The sequence below is a fragment of the Scyliorhinus canicula genome, chromosome 19 (assembly GCF_902713615.1).
Source record: "Scyliorhinus canicula chromosome 19, sScyCan1.1, whole genome shotgun sequence".
NCBI lineage: Eukaryota > Metazoa > Chordata > Chondrichthyes > Carcharhiniformes > Scyliorhinidae > Scyliorhinus > Scyliorhinus canicula.
Window position 1 is genome coordinate 77057754 of NC_052164.1, and position 22140 is coordinate 77079893.

General features: G+C 48.4%; 1 protein-coding gene across 6 annotated transcripts in view; it reads left to right on the forward strand.

Moving 5' to 3' along the window:
* Positions 1-422: 422 nt before the first annotated feature.
* Positions 423-22140, forward strand: part of LOC119953953 (otoancorin-like) — a 113928-nt gene continuing 92210 nt past the window's right edge. Inside the window, exons 1-3 of one of the 6 annotated variants that reach the window (XM_038778671.1) lie at positions 423-512; positions 17622-17726; positions 20256-20290. In XM_038778671.1, the coding sequence (XP_038634599.1) occupies positions 17663-17726; positions 20256-20290 (99 nt within the window). In that variant the 5' untranslated portion in view covers positions 423-512; positions 17622-17662. The other 5 variants (XM_038778669.1, XM_038778673.1, XM_038778672.1 and 2 more) reach the window with 5 other exon arrangements.

Below are 22140 nucleotides of genomic sequence, written 5' to 3' on the forward strand. Positions count from 1 at the left end.
CACATAGACACGGAGAACTTGCAGACTCAGTCAAGGTGACTTCAAGCTGGGAATCGAACCTGGGGCCCTGGCACTGTGAAGGAACTTAGCTAACCATTGTGCTCCTGTGCCACCCCGCACAACTCACTGCTTCAGCAATGGCTTGACTCTAATGACGGTATTCCTTCAACTGGGTCAACAAACCCAGAGCAAAGCTCATGCATCATGACAACGGAGAGGTCAAGGCTGACCTCGCATGCCGGCATTCCCTTATCACACAGGAGAAGCGGAGAAGAGGTGGAGTGATTTCAACTGTCTTGGCATTGGAGACAACAGCAAGAACTGCTTGCTGATGACTGTTTTGAGTCTCAGGGTATTTAATTTGAACTAAACATGGGGAATGGTTTGCTTCATGGGAGGCAGTACCTTGCGGTTGAATTAACTTCCTCAAAACTCCTCACCCTCCTAAATCTTCCAACCTCTCTGCCTCTGGAGTTGCGATTTCAACTTGTTACCTCACGCTGATATTTGTGGTGAGTAGTTTGATGTTGAAATGTTTTGCTTACTTGGTGGATCGCCCTTGCAGTTTCTTGTAAATTAGTTCATCTCTTACTCAATATTTTAAGTTCTTTCTGAGCTGAGCCTCGTTCAGTAACAGTTTGCAGCTCTTCCTGACACGCTTTATTTTCTTGGACTTCTGTAAGTAAATCTGATTTTGCAGTTTTCAACTTTTGTTTTAAACGTTATCTCCCCATGTCTTCATTATGTTTTTTCAGTATACTTTCAAAATCTGATCTCACCAACGTAGGTTTATTATGGGTGGCATGGTAACACAGTGGTTAGCACTGTTTCCTCACATCACCAGGGTCCCAAGTTCGATTCCCGACTTAGGTTACTGTCTGTGCGGAGTCTGCATGTCTACGTGGGCTTCCTCTGGGTGCTCCGGTTTCCTCCTACAAGTCCCGAAAGACATGCTGTTCGGAGAATTCTGAATTCTCCCTTTGTGCACCCGAACACCCGATGCTGGTATTTATGTAGTTGCATTGTATACCTTGTGTTGCCCTATTATGTATTTTCTTTTATTCCCTTTTCTTCCCATGTACTTAATGATCTGTTGAGCTGCTTGCAGAAAAATACTTTTCACTGTACCTCGGTACACGTGACAATAAACAAATCCAATCCAATCCAATCCAAACAGACGCAGGGGCTTTTCACAGTAACTTCATTGTTGTGTTAATGTAAGCCTACTTGTGACAATAAAGATTATTATGATCAAAGCTTGTTTCTAACCGAGCTAGAAATTGTTTGTTGTATATAAGGCAATTTTTGCTAATGAAATGCGTCTCAAGTGTGGTAACCTCAAAGCTGGAGCATGTACAAATGCCCGTATCAGGGCTGTGTGAGGCAGCTCTTGTTCCTCACCCCATTCTACGTGGTCCTGTGAAGCTCCACCCCCCCCCCCCCCCCCATCCCCAACCTTTGGTTAAGACAAAACGATCAGGCATTCGCACAGCTGTAAATTTCAAACTGACTCTCAGAAGAGAGCATAGAACATAGAACATAGAATAGTACAGCGCAGAACAGGCCCTTCGGCCCTCGATGTTGTGCCGAGCAATGATCACCCTACTCAAACCCACGTATCCACCCTATACCCGTAAATGGACTTTATGAGAGACCATTGACCGGGAGGTGTGTGAAGACACTGAATTTTGGAGAGGCGATTTGTGTCTATGTTAAAATATCTGGGGTGGGTATTTTGGGCTGGATTTTGATGGGGGAGCCAAGATGGTGAGTGTGCTTTCTGTTCTTCTTTGTCGGTGGTTGTGGGGAGAGGGTGGATTGTAGAGAGTTGGGTAGGTTACAGGCCTTGGGCAGGGGCCACCATGCTAGCTGGACAGGCTACTTAATGGAAGTGAAGTGGGGAGTTGCCAGGAGGCCGTTGGGGGGGGGGGGGGGTTAGGAATAGGGTTGATTCTTTGTTTGGGGGTGGAGTGGGGAGGAGAGTTGCTGAGATGGGTGTGGTTGGTGTGGCGCAGTTGGGACGGGAGAGATGGTAGTGGACATTCGAGGATGGGCCAGGAGGGGCACATGGCGCAGGCTGGGGGCTGGCCCAGGAAGGGCTATGACTGATCGACGGGGAGGGGGTTGAGGAGTCCCCTGACCAGACTGATCATGTGGAATGTGCAAGGGTTCAAATAGTTAAACGGTTGTGTGCGTTCAAGCACCTGAGGAATCTGAAGGTGGACATGGTGTTTCTGCAGGCAATGCACCTAAAGTTGGGGGATCAGATGAGACTGAGAAAGAGACGGGCGGGACAGGTGTTCCACTCGGGGCTGGATATGAAGACGAGGGGAGTGGTGATGTTGGTCAATAAGAGGGTGGCGTTTGAGTTGGGGAGAATTGTGGCTGATCCAGAAGGTAGGTATATGGTGGCCATTGGGAAGCTGGAGGGGATGCCAAGTTCTGGTTAATGTTTATGCCCCGAATTGGGACAATGTGGATTTTATGAGGTGGGTTCTGAGTTAAATTCTGGATTCAGACACCGACTGATTATGGGGAGGTGGGGGAGGTGGATTTTAATGCGGCCCTGGATCCGAGCCTGGATCGATCGAGCCCAAAGTAATTGAGGAGGTAGGCAGCAAGAGGGGGCTGAGCGGGTTCATGGAGCGCATGGGGAGGCGGACCCATGGATGTTTAGGAGTCTGAGGTAAAGGAGTTATTATACTTCTCCCATGTGCACGGTGTGTATTCCCAGATCAATATTTTTATAATGGACAAGGCGCTGCTAGCGGGTGTGGCCTACTCGTGGTATTCAGCGATCGTGGTCTCTGACCATGTGCTGCATTGGATGTATTTGCGAGTGGTTCGGAGGAAGGTGCTGTGGCCACAGTGGAGGTTAGCTATAGGGCTAGTAGGATGAGGGAGTGTGCGAGCTGGTGAGAGCTGACATTCGGGGTTATGTGGAGGTGAAAGATACGTGGGAGGTCACTACCGCCACGTTGTGGGAGGCAGTCAAGGCTGTAGTTGGGGAGAGTTTATTTCAATTCTAGTGCACAGGGAGAAAGTGGAACGAGAGGATAGGGCAAGGTTCGTTGATGAGATCTTGAGGGTGGATAGGAGATACTCGGTGGTGCTGAAGGAGGGGTTGGTGAAGGAGAGATAGAGGCTCCAGATGGAGCGCATGGGGAGCGGAGTGAATCCCGGCCCCGCCAGCTGCCGAATTCTCTGGCACCAGGGATTTGGTGGGGGCGAGAATCACGCTGGCCGCTGACGTCACTGCCGGTGCATGCGCGATGTGGGGTTCTCTTCCGCTTCCGCCATGGTGGAGGCCGTGGCGGACGCGTAAGAAAATAGTGCAGCCAGGGCACTGGCCCGGAGTCTGAGCAGGGGGCCCCGGTTGCGGGCCAGGCCACCGTGGGGGCACCCCCCGGGGTTTGATCGCCCCCCCGCCCCTCCCCCCCAGGACCCCGGGGGCCCGCTCGCGCCGCTGAGCCCGCCGTTCCAGAGGTGGTTTAAACCTCGGTGGCGGGAGAGGCCTCCTAGCGGCGGGACTTCGGCCCATCCGGTCCGGAAAATCACCGCAGGGGCCTCTCCGATCGGAGTGGCGAGATTCCTACCGCCGCCACTTCCCGGGTGGCAGAGAATCTCTGCCACGGCAGGGGTGGGATTTTAGGCGCCCCCAGGCGATTCTCCGACCCTGCTGGGGGTCGGAGAATTTCGCCCAAGGTGTGGGGCAGTTGGGGAGGGCCAGAGTGGGAATGTATCAGGACAGGGAGAAGGCAAGTAGGATACCAGCCCATCAGTTGGTGGAAGCAGACAGCGGCAAGAGAGATTGGTAGAGTGAGGGGCGATGGGAGTAAGGTGGTGGTGGATCTTGAGGGGGTGAATGGAGAATTTGAGACCTTCTATTGGATGCTTTATAAGTCAGAGCCCCTGAGGGGGCAGGAGTAGATGAGGCAGTTCCTGGATGGGTTGGATATTCACAAGGTGGATGAGGTGAGGATGTGAAGAGGGTTTCAGCGATTATACCTCTTAAAACTGAATAGTTAGCATGCCACTAGAGTAGTTTTACATAAGTTACTTTATTAAGGATTGAGATGAATTATAGGACTGAGTAATCATTATTAATCATTAAACATGTATTTTTGGGACATAGCAGTAATAAGTAATCAGATGGGATTTCGGACAGCTAACTTGTCCAGAAGGACGTCACTTCTGATATCTTGGGCGGAATTCTCCGACCCCCCGCCGGGTCGCAGAATCGCCGGTGGGCGGAGTGAATCCTGGCCCCGCCAGCTGCCGAATTCTTTGGCACCGGGGATTTGGTGGGGGCGAGAATCACGCCGCGCCGGTCGGCGGCCGCTGGCAGCGGCCCCCCAGGCGATTCTCCGGCCCGCAATGGGCCGAAGTCCCACTCGTTCTATGCGGGACCTGGTGACGCGGGTGGGCTCCGGGGTCCTGGGAGGGGGGGGGGGGGGCGCGGGCGACCTAGCCCTGGGAGGGGCCCCTATGGTGACCTGGCCCGCGATCAGGTCTCACGATCTGCTGGCGGGCCTGTGCCGCAGGGGCACCCTATCCCGACGCGCCGGCCGTGTAAGCCTCCGCGATGCGCCACTCCGTCCAGCCGGGACCCCCCCGTCCCGCCGGGTACGGTGAAACAATGCAAGATGTGGGTTTTTTGCTGTCTTGCTTTTCACAGATAATGATTGCACAGCAAATTACTGTAAGCATAGCTGTCAGGATGAGGATCAATCATGCACTGCTTGCAATTCTGTTGGGTGAAGTTTAAACATTGCTTGCAATTCTATTGGATAAGTTTAAACAGAACAGCTTCAGGGATTGGATCCCATCCAACTGGGGTGGGCTATTGATTTCTGAACGTTGTATAAGTACTGTGTTCTGCCCTTTGTTCAGCAGAACAGATTTTGGCAGATATCCAGTCTGTTCTCCGTGTACACGTGACAAGCTTGATTAAATAGCCACCTTGTCCAGGTTGTTGTTGTGTTTTTTTCCTCTCTGTACTGAGTTGAGCCACAGGGAATAACCCCACGTGGAAGCTCACTCAAAACACAGGTCTTGAAAGTGCTCCTACAGGATGCAGGGCCTCGAAGCCCTGATGCAGGAGATAATAGATGGCACGCGGTCAATGCAGCCAGGGAAGGCCCCAGGTCTGGCCCCAGGTTTGGGGCGGAGCTGGGGCCACTGCTGGTGAGGGTATAAAATGAGGGGAGGGGAACTCCCTACTATTTCTTTGCAGCCTTCCATCTCCTTGACTCTTAAAAAGGATAAGGATCTGGATCAATGGAGGTCATACCTTCCGATATCGTCATTGAATGTAGATGCCAAGTTATTGGCGAGGGTGCTTGAATCACAGATTGAGAACTATGTGCGGGGTTGATTGGGGAGAATCAGATGGGGGGGGGGCACTATATAAGTTTGTAGCTCATGGATCACTGCGGTGAAACATCTTTCTCATGGCTCCCACCCTGAAATGTGCATTGTCTTGTTTGGAAATGAGTTACACATGTAGTTGAAGCAACAATAGGTGAGCCACAGCTACTGGTTGCGTGATACATGCACGCTAAAATTAATGAATCTTGTTCTTTACTATTTCCCTTCCAGAAAATGGGCATGTTAGGGCAGGTCTAGCCTGTCAACGCGAGCATTCATAATCCAGTTGGTGCTTTAAATGGGTTAAAGCTGACATTAAAATAATGCAGTCAGAAAACTGAGTCCTCACTATCTTCAGAACTTGCTCACTGGTACCCATGGAACAGATTCTTCAAAGGACCCTTGCCAAAAAGAAATCAGGGGAAGTACTGATGCTTCATGGGCAGCACGGTAGCATGGTGGTTAGCATAAATGCTTCACAGCTCCAGGGTCCCAGGTTCGATTCCCGGCTGGGTCACTGTCTGTGCGGAGTCTGCACGTCCTCCCCGTCTGTGCGTGGGTTTCCTCCGGGTGCTCTGGTTTCCTCCCACAGTCCAAAGATGTGCGGGTTAGGTGGATTGGCCAGGCTAAATTGCCCGCAGTGTCCTGAAAAGTAAGGTTAAGGGGGGGGGGGGGGGGGGGGGGGGGGGGGGGGTTGTTGGGTTACGGGTATAGGGTGGATACGTGGGTTTGAGTAGGGTGATCATGGCTCGGCACAACATCGAGGGCCGAAGGGCCTGTTCTGTGCTGTACTGTTCTATGTTCTATGTTCTATGTTCTAACCACTGAATTTACATTTTGTACCATTTATTATCCAAATGTTGTCTTTTCCATAGAGACTTCAGTTTTCGCACCTCACTGACCATCTCTTGCTGCTGCTGTGATCTGACCAAAGGCCTGTCACAGTTATTCTTCACCTTCGCTCACAAGAGTGCAACTCACTCTCAGAGGCCAGTGTAACAATCTCACATTGATTAATGTTCTCTGAGCCAGAAATGTAGTCAGGTACTAAAGGACATCTAAGACGGCAGACAGAAGTCCTGCCCTGCTGTGCATGCACTGCAGTGAAGTGGAGGGGAAAAGGTCCAGCTCCTGCGGTTATTTTTTAATTTAGAAACTCCATTGAGTGCACTGGGAAACTAGACAAATCTGATCCAAAGCTAAACAGATGGGAGCCTTTGTAAACCCCGTTGGCCACACCTCAGCGAAGTAAAACTCTGATATCTTTTACAGTATTGTTCGTCATTTTGTACAAAACGTCATCTTAATAGTTTGAAATTGCACAATGGTGAGTACTAAAGGTGAGGATTTGACAAAAGCATGACAAATAAAAAAAAGACTACGTGCCACAAGTTTTGCTCGAAACTGTGAGATAAAGCACTCCTCTCATCACCCCACCCAAAACCCCGACAGGTAGGTACAAGTACGCGCTGATCCACCAGCAGTCTGCACTGACAGTGAAGGCTGAACAAGCTTCGAGCACTCACTCAACCTGCAGGCACAACTAAAGGTAAGATGGACACTGCAATTTTGCTCACTTTAAAAGGGAAACGCAAAATATTCTTCCTGCTCTAATTCACATGCGGAAATGTGTCTGGAAGCAAAAAATGCACTGTAGTGGAAATTATAGAGTACCTGGTACAGGTGAAATCCGCAATGCATTGCCTTAGACTATGAACACGGCCTTTGTTTGATTAACAGAGTTTCACATGTGAACCCTAAAGGTAGTTCCATTGAACTGAACAAAGGTCTCATGTTGCTGAGTCGAAAAGTTGCTGACAAAGGCCAGTAAACAAAAATTGTCCAATAATTGGAGAAATGTGAGGAGTACTTCCATATCAGAAAAATATGTGTACTTTGATGATGTAAGTTGTAAATTTTAAGGCAAATCATTTATTTTCAGATTTTAACAGGCTTGGTTTTCTGAAGTTTCTTTTAAGTGTATTATACTATTATTATTATTCATTATTATACTATTCTTCCATATAATATGAGGTAAGTTGGGCACAGGAGCAGAAGGATCTGTGGGTGTATGTGCACAAGTCTTTAAATGCCACCGGAACAATTGAGAAGACTTTAAAAAAAAGAAAACATGTTGGAAAAGTGATAGATAGGATGGTTAGGGATTCCGCAGCAACCCTCTCCCCACCCCCACACCCCCAGCATATTTTTTGGAATGGGAGGCAGCCTGTCATTATTCGGTGGTGGGGGCGGGATTCTCTGTCGTGTTTCTCGATGTTGTCAACACGGCCCCAGGATCAGGATCGGCCCACGCCACTCCAGCTGCAGATCCCGGCGTCAACTGGGCGCTGCGGGGTCCGGGCATGCGCAGTGGCACCGGCGCCAATATGCGCATGCGCACTGGCTCCCTTCTCCGCGCCAGCCCCGCGCAACATGCCGTAGGGCTACAGGGGCCGGCGCGGAAGAAAGGAGGCCCCTAGCCAGAGAGGCCGGCCCACTGATCAGTGGGTCCCGATCGCAGGGCAGGCCACAATGGAGGCCCCCCACCCCCCAGGGTCGTTCTCTCCCCTCACTCCCCACAGGCCGCCCCCTGACCCTTCCACGCCGAGGTCCTGCTGACTGAGAGCAGATTAGAACGGCGCCTGCGGGACTTGGGTGTTTTGCTACGGCCGCTCGGCCCATCCGGGCCAAGAATTCACGGGGGTGGGCACGTAGAACAGTTCCCCGACCCGCGCCACGCCTACCACGCTGGCGCCAATGGCACCGATTCTGCGGGGAATCACGTCCCGCCGTCGGGGCAGCGTGGCACAATTCGCGCCGGTCGCAGCGATTCTCCGGCCCGGCCCTGGGCTGAGAGAATCCCGCCCGAGATCTTCCATTCCCGCCAATGCCCGCGGGGAACATGCCACAGGGTGGGGTCGTTATTAGTGGAGCCGGAAAACTTCTGTGAGCGAGTACAAAAGTAAGGAAACTGTGCAAAACCTTTTGTAAAACACTGGTTACCCCCCCCCCCCCCCCCCCCCCCCCCCCGGATGCAGGAAAAGAGCAACGCAGTGACTAATATCAAAGAGATAGCACATACATGGTGGACTTCTGTGCTACATGTTTCAATAATTGTATGATGTTATCTGTTTATTCGCTGTGTTTCATTAGGGCACCAAAACTATATTTTCTTTTTGTTTCCTTGTTAAATGAGAAAAGCTTAATCATGTGAGCTTTTTAATTTTTTTCATGTCTGTAGAAAGTATAATGAATCTACCCCCTGCACACCCTCCCCCGCCATAATAGTACCTGACTGTGGCATTAAGTCAGTACCAAAGTAAAGGTGGGTGAACCACACATTAATATGAAGCATCAAATGTTCATGATACATTTATTTGCATCAAAAGCATTGGCTGTGCTCTTGTTAGTACTGATGCCAGAGACGTGTTGGTGACTCATTCATGATAGATTAAAAAGGATCAACAGGACTCTTTTCTCCTGGCAGCCACTTCCATCCTTCATTAAATAAAAAGTTGCCAATGTTCTTAATGAGACAGTGGATAATATGTGCAGGGTTCCCTGAAGCCCTGTCATTAAGGTTCATGAGTGTGGGGTTCAGCCCATTGAAGGAGCAGTGCCCATTTTGGCTGCAGGGACTGCACCTGGCAGACTTGCATGCAGACTGCTCCATGTCGATTTTGTTTTTTCCACCTTGAGAAGCCTAAATTATTCAAACTTGCAAACAAGCCCAGGCTGGTTAGGGTTTGATCCTTGATACTTTTGTGAGTGTCCGGTGGAAAGTTAACGGCCGGGTATCTCCTTCCCACCGCACCAGATTTCTGGTTCAGCACGCCGTGGGAATTCTCCATTTCGCTGGCTGGTCAATGAGGGGCTGGATTCTCCAATCCTCGGTGCTGAAATCGCGTTAGACGACGGGGTGGAGAATCCCCGATGCCAAAAACAATTGTGGGCGCCGCCGCTTTCATGGTGCTCTGCCCCCCCACCCCCAACCCCCGCCGAAAAGCGGCGTGCTCTAGGATTACAGCGCACGCCTTATCCATGACCCCGCAATGCTCCTTCCACGACCGGCCGAGTTCCCGACAGCGTGGGACACGTGCGGACTCAGTCCAGCGCCGCCACACTCAAGAGAGGGCCGATCTGTGGGCAGGGGTCGCTCTATTCGGGGCTGGGGTCACTGTAGGGGGTGGGGGAGGGGGTTCGGTCCGGGGAGCGCGAGCCTTCCAAAGCGGGGGACTATTTTTGCGGATCGGGTCCGCGGGCTGCGTACACCACGAAGCATGGCACGCCGCTGCAGGCCACCTCCGTGCATATGCGCGGCCACGGACCCGGCAATGTCCAGGCGGCATCGGCAGCTTAGATGGCAGCTCTACACTGGGAGTGCAGGCTGTTTGTTGGTGAGTGGATTTTGTTAACAATGAACTTTTTCAGGAGATTGGAAAATTGCCATTTACGCCAGTGCAGCTTAAGTGCAGGTCATTTTAATCCTCTGTGTGCTGTTGACGTGAGATGCTCATTTTGAGAATGCTCTTTCCTTTCTTGTGACAATAAGACATCTCGGCAAATAGGCAGACCCCTAGATCTGTCTGAAACAACATTGTCATTTGGCATGCTCCATGACCTATTGCAGTGAGAGACCAGTATTAAAAGTCCGCGATAGTGAAAAAAAATGATACTTGTGAGGGATCATTTGATTTGAAGAAATGCACAAACTTAAATTCGAGGAAACAAATTACTTCTATAACACATAGGCTCAGATTTTTAAAGCATTTAAAGCAGACCAAGACAGGCCAGCAGCATGGTTCAATTCACCCATAACCGTCTAAATTCTGGCAAAAACAGGTTTAATTTGAGTATCTCTCCTTGTAACTCAACTCCTGTAGTCCAGATATCATTTTTATAAACCTACGTTTCACTCCCTCCAAGACCAAAATATCCTTCCTTCGGTGTGGTGCCCAGAACTGCTCATATTCTCCAAGTGGGGTCTAACCAGGGTTTTGTATAGCTGCAGCATAACCCCTGCTGTCACCCAGGTCATGGGAGCAATGATAAAGGAACAGTGAAACATATTCAAGTCAGAACATGTACGTGATTCAAGAAGGATGATAAGCTTGATGATGTTTTTAATGGAGTTGAGAAACTAGTTTCAGCTTATTTACTGATGAATCAGATTAGTTTGGGAGACACTGGATTGATTTGATTCTGGGCAGCATTATTCAAAAGATAATGATTCTTTCTGAATTCCAATCACCAAACAAATTGTAATATGGAGTTTCTTTAACAATACTATTAATCTCCAATTTCCTAATTTATGTATGCTAAATGTGAACATGCAGTAATGTATTATTCATACCTATAAATTCAAAGTTATGTCGCATCCCTTGACAACTGGTAAACATGATTCACTAGAAAAATGTTTTGTGGTGGAGTCTTGCAACTCATCATGGGACAATTTTTTTTTCTCACACTGCTTTGTTTCGACTTCAGAAATTTTAGATGCAAGGAATATTATTGTGACCAGAGAGAAAAAATAAATGAGATGCATCAAATGGGGTACGGAAGAGCTGGAACATTTAACTAAACAGCTACAATAACAAAGTATCAGCTGCGGGATTCTCTGCCGGCGGGTGCTCCATTTTGCCGGCGGCAGGGGGTGCCCACGGTGTGGGGCTGCCCCACAATGGGAAACCCCATTGACCGGTCAGCGTAATGGAGAATCCTGCCGGTGGGACGAGGCAGAAATGTGGCGCGGCGGGACGGAGAATCCAATCCCAGATACCTTGGGCGGGATTCTCTGAACCCCCGCCGAGTGGGAGAATTGCCAGGGGTCGGCGTGAATCGCGCCCCTGCCGTCCTCCCAATTCTCCCGCCCCCCCCAAAAACCGGCCCGGCGTGAGTCGCGCCGTCCGCCTCGGAGAATGACGGGTTCCGGAGCGACTCAATAGGCGCCGGGGCCGCCCGAATTCTCCAGTCCGCCAGCCTGTAGCCGGTCCCGCCGGCGTAAATTAGAGTAGGTCCCTTACCAGCATGACCTGGTGGTGCGGGCGGGCTCTGTGGTTCCTGGGAGGCCGCAGGGGGATCTCGCCAAGGAGGGTGCCCCCACGGTGGCCTGGCCCGGGGTTGGGGCCCACCGACCCACGGGCGGCCCGTGCCGTGGGGGCACTCTATTCCTCTGCATCGGCCGCTGTGGTCCTCTGCGATGGCCTATGCGGAGACGATTCCTCCCCCACATGCGTGGGGATGACTCCAGCACGTGCTGGCGTCCCACGCATATCCCGACTCACACCGGCCAGCGGAGGCCCTTCGGCGCCGGTTGGCGTGGCACCAAGCCCCTATCTCACCGGCCGGCGGGGCGCCATCCACTCTGGGGCGGGCCCAGCCCCTGAAGGTGCAGAAGATTCTGCATCTGTGGGGCGGCCTGATGCTGGAGTGGTTCACGCCACTCAGTCCCTCCGGGACCCCCCCCCCCGCCCCGCCGGGTGCGGAAGAATCCCACCCAATGCCAGAATTGGAACTGCAGTGGCGGGATTCTCCTGTACCCGGTGGGGTGGGGGTCCCTGGTGGGACAGAGTGGCGTGAGCCACTTCGGCACCGGGCCACCCCTCCACACCTTCAGTGGCTAGGCCCGCTGGCTGGCGGGATAGGGGCTTGGCGCCACGCCAACCGGCACCAAAGAGCCTCCACCGGCCGGCGGGAGTCAGTGCATGCGCAGGTGGGTTCGTCTCTGCATCGGCCATCGCGGAGGACCAAAGCGGCCGATGCGGAGGATTAGAGTGCCCCCACGGCACAGGCCCGCCCACGGATTAGCGGGCATCAACCACGGGCCAGGTCACTGTGTGGGCACCTCCTGGGGCCAGATCCGCCCGCGACCCTCCAGGAACCCCGGAGCCCGCCCACGCCGCCAGGTCCCGCCGTTAAGTGACCTACTTTGATTTACGCCGGCGGGACCAGCAACAGGCGGGCAGGACTTCGGCCCATCGAGGGCCGGAGAATTCAGGCGGCCCCGGCGCCCATTAAGTCGCTCTGGACCCCGCCATTCTCCAAGGTGGGCGGCGCGACTCACGCCGGGCCAGTCTTTGGGGGGGCGGGAAAATTGGGAGGACGGCATGGACGGGATTCACGCCGACCCCCGGCGATTCTCCCACCCTGCTCCACGATTTAACAATTCTTGTACTTGCAAGCAGACAAATGTTTTTCTCTTTTGCTCTCTCTCTCTCTATTGTTAGGAAAACAAAGATAGTTCAAGGGAATTAGATTTGCATCAGTAAACATTAGAAATCAGGTATAATTTTAAGTGGGTTTAATTTAATGTTTCTGCGCCTGTAAGGGTAAAGCCTATGGTCAGATCCATTCGGGACAAAGGTGTTTATATGTGTGGAGGTTGGTTAAGTTCCAACTGTGTTCTGTTGTACCGAGAGAGGGCTATGGTATGAAGAGTAAATAAAAAGCATAAACATGTGGGTGTTGATTAGCATCTGGGGCCTTGTAAGATAGAGAAGCTTTTAAATTATAGTTTAGCTAATTTGATTGAATTTGAAGATAGATAGTGAGATAGAAGGCAACTCTCACTGCTCTTCTCGAAGCAGTTGGGTTGGAAGAATAGAGAGGGAGCATCTCTCCCATCTTCGCTAGAAGAAAAGCCATACTTTGGAGCAATGGTTAAGAAAACAAGTGCAGTGTTCTGAAGAGCAGCTAATTAAGGAAACTAGAAATATGAAAAGAAGTTTCCAAGAGTTCTGAGGTTAAAGGTACCAGAACAAAGCACTGTTTAGTAAAGACAGACAGAGCTCAGAAGAAAGCTGAGAGGCCAGAAAGATATGTGTAGTGATTTCCACGTTTCTGAGATTTTACTACAGCTTGTAGAACATGAGTTGAAATAATTATGAAAATCTGTGTCTGGGTCTTGGAGTTTTTGTCAAAGCAGTTAAGGCAAAAGAAACCTAAAAGAAGGTGGTATAAAAACCTGGATTGGATTTGCTGTTAAAAGTGGAGTGGAAGCTTTGTTAATAGCATAATTTTGAAAATCTGGTCTGGATTTCGGGATGCAAATTCCTAAGGGAAAGCCTACTGATGAGAGAAGATTTTAAAGTGTGTTTTTAGGAGTGAAGTTTGGAAACTCCCACATGGCAATCAGCCGGCAGGATTCTGAGGAGACATCCATAAACATTCACTTTGGATTCAGAGTAGAGAGTGAATTTGCCCGCTGTCATCTTGTGTGCTTAAAAATAACTTTGTGTTACTGAGACCATTGTAGATTAAGATGTGCTGTGTCGGGCAGCACAGTGGCGCAGAGGGTTAGCCTTGCTGCCTCATGGCGCCGAGGTCCCAGGTTCGATCCCGGCTCTGGGTCACTGTCTGTGTGGCGTTTGCATATTCTCCAGGTGTTTATGTGGGTTTCCCCACAACCCAAAGATGCGCAGGCTAAATGGATTTGCCACACTAAATTGCCCCTGAATTGGGAAAAAAATGAATTGGGAACTCTAAATTAAAAAAAAAGATGTAATCTGTGTTAATCCTAAAACCTATATGTAGTTGTTAAGATAAGGGAGGAGGGGGTAAAAGCGTATTGTCTCATTATCCAACTTTTTTCACATTTAATAAATATTTTTTCCTTATTATTAGCGCTCACTAATTAGCGCTCCTGTGCTCTGTTCCTCTACATTTTATATCAAAAAGTTAAAGTTACTGGGCGAAATTCTCCCAAAATGGGAGAAATCGTCAAACTGCCGTAAAACCCAGGCGGGTTTTACGGCATCGCGCCCCTTCCCGACGGGGGACCGATTCTGGTCCCCCGTCGGGGCTAGCAGCCCGACGTCGGAGGCTCTGACAAGTCGGGCTTAACGAAAATCGCTAAGCCCGCTTGTCGGACTTAGCGCCGGCTGACGCGTCATATGACGTCAGCCGCGCATGCGCAGGTGGGAAGACTCCACCCGCGCATGCGCGGGTGACGTCATCGCGTTTTTGCGCGAAACCCGCGCATGCGCGGTCCGGGTTGCCCCTCAGCCGCCCCGCGTATTGATACTGCGGGGCGGCGGAAGGACAAATAGTGCGCGGGCATCGGGCCCGCTGCCCGCGATCGGTGGGCACCGATCGCGGGCCCATGGCACCCTTGGCACGGCCGTGGTACTGCCGTGCCAATCGGTGCAATGGTTATTTTTTTCCAGGTGGTCACGACGTTTTTACGAACGGCAGGACCAGGTGTGTTTGCCGTTCGTAAAAAGGTCGTAAAGGGCTGGGACTTCGGCCCTTCTAACAGCTGTGAATCGCTGCCGGCCGTAAAAAAAACGGCGGCAGCGATTCGTGTCGGGATTTCGGCGGGGGGGGGGGGAGAATAGCGGGAGGGCGCCAAAAAAGTCGGGAAGGCCCTCCCCCTATTCTCCCAGCCGTCGTGGGGGGGGGGGAGAATTTCGCCCACTGTCTTTTGAGCCAGGGTTCCATTTTGGGATCATTCCATTTAGTTCTAATATCAACTGGGATCACAACACTGAGCGGAATTCTCCGGTTTCCCAGCCGCGTATTTCTCTGCGGCGCGCTGTTCACTGGTGGCCGGATTTCCCATTGAAACCACCTCACGCCGCTGGGGAACCCATGGGCAGCAGGTGCACTCTCAGCAGGAAAAGTGAATCGCACCTGCCGGAGAATTCTGTCTCCGTGTCTCTCTCTCTCTCTCTCTGAGTCTCTCATGTCTGCACTTTGAAATAACGATAATAATACATCTTCCATAACACTACATACTGAAAGTCAAGTGTTGGCTTCAGGTCAAGTAGTTGGAGAGTGACTGACAAATGGACCCAGATGTACACTTAATGGATTCTGTTCCAATTTTAAACATTTACATTCTATCCTCATTTTTGCATTGGAGCAATTGCAATCCGACCCAACCAGCAAGAGGGGGGGGGGGGGGGGGGGGGTTCAGTTAAAATACACTGATCCCCATGAGTTCCTAATAGCTCTGTCCCAATCTTTACTTTAATCGGGTCTTCTGATTCTCACATCCTTATCTCCTCATTGATGCCAACACCATGGCTCAACTGAATTATTGCTGAGCAGATCATCTCAAAAACTGTGGGACTTTGATTACATTCATGTAGAGTTTCAGGAGTTGAAAAGAGATGCAGGAACTGGGGAGCTACTGTGTCACTCTGAGCAAGAGTGTCTAATCACCATGCAACACATTTAGTTAGTGTAACAAGCAACTGGAGTATTTTGCTTTTAATTTTAACCCTGTTTTAAGTAGTCCCAAATAGAGTAGTTTCATTATGAATTACTTTCAAAATTAAGTACTGACTCTCCTGTTATGAAATATTTTGGAACGGGGTGCAAAAGTTATTTTTTGTAACCACTTACATAGATACTGGCTGGGTGAATCTATGAAAGGTCTGTTTTCCCATTCTTGAGAACTTTCAGCTTAAATTTTGGCTTCCATCCGACTCTGGCCCGACAAGAGGAAGAAGGCTGAGGCTCAGAAGCTGTTATGAAGCTTATGGTATAAGCACACGCCCGTAACCAGGAGGAAAGTTAGCACAGGTAATCTGGTCATTTCAAGGGAGGAAGAAAATAAACATGAGGAAATCGACCTGACAAAAATGTGCTGGCCATATAATATCAGAACAGAAGAAACAAGAACAGTCTTTCAACCCCTGGAGTATGCTCCACCGTTCAATGAGAACATGCCTGATCAGACTGTGGCCTTACCTCCACATTTCTGCCACACCTTCATCACCCTTGACATGCTTGCTACTCTGTCCAACTCAGCCTCAAATATATTCAAGGAGCCAGCCTGCACTGCTGTCTGTGGAAGAAAATTCCAAACACCAGCAATCCTCTGAGAGAAGAAATTCCTCCTCCTCTATCAGAAACGAATATATATTTTGTAGCTTTACATGGGTGGCATAGTAGTTAGCACTGCTGCCTCACAGCACATGGGGACCAGAGTTCAATTCCGGCTTTGGATTACTGTCTGTGTGGAATTTGCACATTCTGCCCGTGCCTGCATGGGTTTTCTCCGGGTGCTCCAGTCTCCTCCCACAGTCCGAAGATGCGCAGGTTTGGGGATTGGCCATGCTAAATTGCCCCTTTGTGTCCAAAACTGTGCAGGTTAGGTGGGGTCATGGGCATTGGGTGGGGGAGTGGGTCTAGGTAGGGTCCTCTGTTGAAAGGTTAGTGCAGACTCGGTGGGCCAAATGCCCTGCTTCCGCACTGTAGGGATGTCTGGTTTAATTTAAAGCAATCAGGAAAATCAAACATTATTCTCATTTTTTTTTGCCACATTGTGGAAGATTTATTTATATTGTGTTTTGTTTATTTCATGCTTAAGCTATGTATTGGTGGTGAGAAGCCTGGGTTGAGAATGCGTCGACTGATATTTCATACATTTAAAAGGGAACCTTCTGTCAACATAAACAGTTTTGATTTAAGGAGTGATTTCCAGGAACATATCTACGACTTAAAATGGGGTATTCCTATAATCTCCAATGTAAGTGTGGATATAGGATTTTATAATAGAATAAAAAATCAGCAAAAAGAAATTAACAAAAACGTGGCAACAGGAATTCAGGTTTTGTGGACATTAGGGCCTGGATTTTCAGGCTTCCACCCCTAACGGAATGAAGGTATTGGTTTGACAATGGCAGGCAGGACACAATTCAGGGATTTCTGTCCCCATTATTAGGGCTTCAGGACAAGGTTGCAGGCATCAAGCCCACATACAGTACGCCTGGCCTTGCCTACTCCATTGCAGGGGAGGGTGTGCGCACACACAGACACACACTCACAAGCACACACACACACACTATTGTCATGGGTTTGGGGCTGTTTTGTTGGGGGATGGTGTTTGTGGGACCCAAGAGGAGTTGTGAACTTGGGGAAGTTTGCTGTGGGGTCAAGAGGCTTTTTGAGAGGCAGGTTCAGAATGTCTTGCCAAATTCAACTGTCATAATTAACTGTAAGTTAAATATGTTTTAATGCTGCGATTGATCAAAAGGCCATATCATTAAAAGGTAGGTGACCATTAAATTGAACAGAATTTTAGAGACACTATCTAATTAATTTGATTATTATCAATCTCGAATATATCAAGTAAGACAATTGAAATTAAATTCTACTCCAAAGCTCTGTGCTTTTTTTTCCTGGTTATAGTGGTTCATTCTTCAAAAATAATTTTCAGCATTTTGCACAGAGTAATCAACAAGAAAATTCTTCACCACACATTAATCAATAACTTTCTTTTATTTTGTTTCTATTTATTAAAGGTTTCACTGCTGACATCAGAGAACATTCAAACAGAGTAAAAATGGGACGCAGGTTCCAAGTCGTCATTTTCATTTCCTGCTTGTGCTTGATTGGTCAGACGACAGGTAAACTCATAATAGGCAATTAATCTGCTCACAGAGTCTTGAGGATTATTGTGTATCTAAGTGCTAACAAATTGTAATTATGTTGATGATTTGTGCAGCTAAAATTTCCAATCTCGGAGCCAATCTATCTTATCACAGCATCCTCGAATCTCCGTTTTAACAAGATCAAGTTCGACAGCTGGGGAATTTAAATTTAATCAATTAAATAACATCTGAAATTAAAATACAGCATCATTAATGGTGGCCAACAAAAATACTAGTATGTCATCAAAAAGCCTATCTGGCCACTAATGTACTCCAGGAGACGAAATCAGCCACCATACCCAGCCTGACTTATATTTGACTCCAGGCCTACAACAATGCGGTTGGCTCTTAACTTCTTTCTGAAATGACCCAGTCAAGAAGGCACCTCACCACCACATTTTCAAGGGAAGTCATGAATAGACAATAAATGATGGCCTTACCATTGATGTCCACAATCCCTCAAATAATTAAAAAAATACTTTTTGGTACTTTTTAAGCACTTTTAAATATGGAAAAAGTTACAAAGAAACTGACTGGTTCGTACAATTGAACCAAGTGAAGGGTTTTATTCAGTTTTTGAAATAATTTCCAGTTATTTGAAATCTGCTTACTCACAAGTTGAGGACTAGAACTGACCACAATATTTATTTTTATGATAAACCCATTTTTAGCGATATTAACAAAATGGCACCAGGTCAACACTTTAAAACTGATAAGGATATTTTTTTAAAGCAAGAGTAAACAAAAATTGCATTCCAAAACACTTGCCCTGGCTCATGGAAAAGTTTAGGTTTGACAACACGCAAATAAATGTGTGCCGAATGTTTACGTGCTTTAAATTCCTTGATTATTTGCATTGACTGAAGCACATTTGGGCAAATGGTTCAGACCGAACCTACATAAACTTTACCCCTTTGTGTTCTTATTTATGTTCATCTCAAAACCTTCTGCACTGAAAATGATTCCATTGCCAGTGGCTCTCTGGGATTTCTGTGACCACCTTATTCAGATCGAATGCAAACACATCCAGGTTCAGTTCTGTGACTGTGCTCATTCAACTAGCTGGCCTAGGTTCAGGCTTCCCAACAGGATTTCTATCCTGTAAACCTTGCTCCAAGTGTGCCAGTATGATCCTTCGATGAGAACAGGATCCAACTTGGTTTTGATGACTCTGGCAATCTTACAGTTCGGTCCAATATGATACGTTGAGGCTCAAACTATGGCAAGGTGTGGGGAGGGCAATTGCTTTCCGTGGGATCAGATCGCAGGGAGGAGTCAACCCTTAAGAGACGAGGGATGGGATGTAATTTCTCAGAAAATTGAAAATATTTGCAGACAGCTTTCAATAAGCAGGCCAGGAGGTAGTTACTTGTATAAGTTACCTTGTTAGAGATGTAATCCATCCATTAAAAAGAAATGCAGGCAAACTGATATGTCAAATTAACCTGGAAATATCCTGAGCCAGATAAAGATTTAAAAATGCAAAATATCAAAGATACAATGTCCTGTGGGTTCTCCAGTTGGGCGTTATCACTTTAGCAGAAAGTCTATTGGGGGTTTCTGACATCTTCCACTAATTTTATGGCAGATAATCAGAAACTCCAAGGAAATTCTGGCAAAACCTTTTAGAGCATAGAACATACAACAGTACAGGACAGAACAGGCCCTTTGGTCCTTGATGTCGTGCCGAGCATTGTCCGAAACCAAGATCAAACTACCCCACTCCCTGTTATTCTGGTGTGCTCCATGTGCCTATCCAATATAGAATTTATTTTTGAAATTGAATTAACATTGGGTGGGATTTTCCAGCCACCCCGTGCCGTGTTTTCTGGTGTCAGATGTGGCACCCTTGTGGCCGTTGGCAAGATTTCCGTTCCCGCCGAAGCTTACAGCATTCTGGACGGCTCCTCCGGCTCGCCATGGGGTCTCCAGCTGCGAATAAGGCCAGGAAATCCTGCCCATTGTCTTTATGTCATCAGAATGTGGTGAGATGGCATTTCATTGGAGTAACATTGTGACATCAGGCAAAAACTTTAATCAATGGATGACAGAAGGAAGCTGAAGTGAAATGACCGTGGCTCTGATGGGTCTTCATTGTTCAGGTTCAATCTGTGCGGTAGTAAAGTTTATGAGACAAGAGCTCTGGGCTGATTTATTTTCCCCTCTTTTTCAACTGTTCGAAGGAGATCTGTTTTTATTCTGGTGGATGTTATCATCAGCATCTGATTTTTTGAGCTGAAGTGCAGCTCGCTAGAATGATACAGAAACTTCAGCCCACTTCTCAGATTGCATTTATCATCCATCAAGCTGCCACAGAATTTAAATAATACACTGTTATTTAAACTGTAGATAAAGAGATTCAAGAATCTCAGATCTTTTCAACATGAAACTCAGCAGGCAATTTTTCATCTGTTTGTGCATTACTAATACATCAATGGATAACATGAATCGCATTAAATTTATTTACGGATTTATTAACATTTGCTTTTTGTTTGACATTCAAAGGGAAGCCTGGAAGAAATGATAAACACTCAAACAAGGTAATACGCTGCACTATATATTTATACAGTGAAAGGGAGTTTGAAGGGAAACATCACAGGCGTTTGATCCCATGCAGCCCATTTTGCCCACTCCCTGGAGAGGAGATTTCTCCATTTTACTGGTGCCAGTTGGGTCTCTGAATAATAAAAAAAAAATCCACTTGATGATTATCAATACTGGACTTCTCTGGAATATTTGACAAACATCCAAAACTGAGAGGGATTCCAGAAGCAATCAAGCTCAGTGACAGCTGGCCAGAGATTAACTCACTTAAAAACAACACGCGAGGAGGTCTTTTCCAATCGGAAGTCTCCTGTCCTCAGACGACAATTCCATTATATTCTCCCATTCCCTGCTCCAATCGTATCTCTTTTCTCTGCTCCTTCTGGAGGTAATGACTGCATGGGTGGGATTTTCTGGTCACGATGGTCTATCAAATTTTCCATCACACCCACACTGATTCCCGTGGCAGGCGGCACTTGAAGGTCTACCCGCATATGTTTGCACAAGCTCTCAGAACCTCATTATTCTTCATGCGTAAGCTTGCACAGTGTTGAGAAATTATTCATTCTTGAGGTATGGCTCAATTGTATCCTGACCAGACATTCATACACAGAGGATTTACAAGAGTATAAATTCAGGAGTAGGGACCCTGACTGATATAGTTCCTTGCCCTAACCCAGGGTCACAATAAACAGCTGCAGCATTCCTACTGCTACCTTGGCTAAGATCAGCATCGCCAAGGGATCAAACCTGGGGCCTACCTCAATGTTATGACTAATCCTGTCATCTATTAATCCATCCAGGAACCTCAAATCCACCAGTCTTTAATAGCATTTGGCAACTTCAACACAGAGAAAAATCTCACAGCATTTCATGGGGCATAATTTAGAAAATCGATGTTGAACTCGGAATGTTAGATGAGGCAACCAAAGGCTAGTTCAAAGAAGTGAAGTTTAAGGAGCAACTTAAAAGGAGAGATGCCAAACGTGGAGCGATGAGATTTAGGGAACTACTGAGTGCGTGGATTAGGTAGATGAAGCAATGATAAAGTAAAAGTTAAGAGTATGGATAAGGGTGTTAATATATTGTCAATTACATTGTTAAGGTTGAGAGATACAGATTATGGGTATTAATTGTTTTTAAGAACGTATAATCAGGAGATAGCTGGTGCACTGGGGAATGGGAGTACTGTGAGATTGAAAAGTCGATCAACTTGCTCAATAAAGAAAAGCTTGGTGTCTTGGTTTTGCCTTCAGCTTGGATCATAGTATTGAAGAAGCCTGAACAATTTGGGAAGGGGGTCATTCAGCAGAAGGAGGTCACATACATAGCGAGCAGAGCGAGACTATTAAAGGAGTTAAACAGAAGGATTGGAATTTTAATTATAGTCTTTGGGGGATTGTGCGCGGGATTCTCTAATAATGGGGCTATGTCCCCAGGCCAGCGTGAAAACCGGCGCCAACCAGTCCGGCGTCCCAGGGGGCTAGGTTGGTGCCGGAGTGGTCCCCGCAGCTCTAACCAGCGCGGAACTGCCCGCGCGAGTTCGCACATGTGCGGAACGGCTGGCGTGATTTCGCACATGCACGGAACGGCCGGCGTATTTCTGCGCATGCGCCGGGGTTCCCTTCTCCGCGCCGGCCCCCGGGCAATATGGTGGAGCCCTACAGGAGCCTCGCGCGGAGTAAAGTAGGCTCCGATTGTGGGCCAGGCCACCGGAGCCCCCCACCGGGGTCGGATTCCCCCCCCCCCTCCCTCCAGGACGGCCCCCGCACACTCACCTTCCTGGTCCCGCCATGTGGGAGGTGAGTAATCCACACCGGCGGGACTCTGCCAAACTCATCGGGGC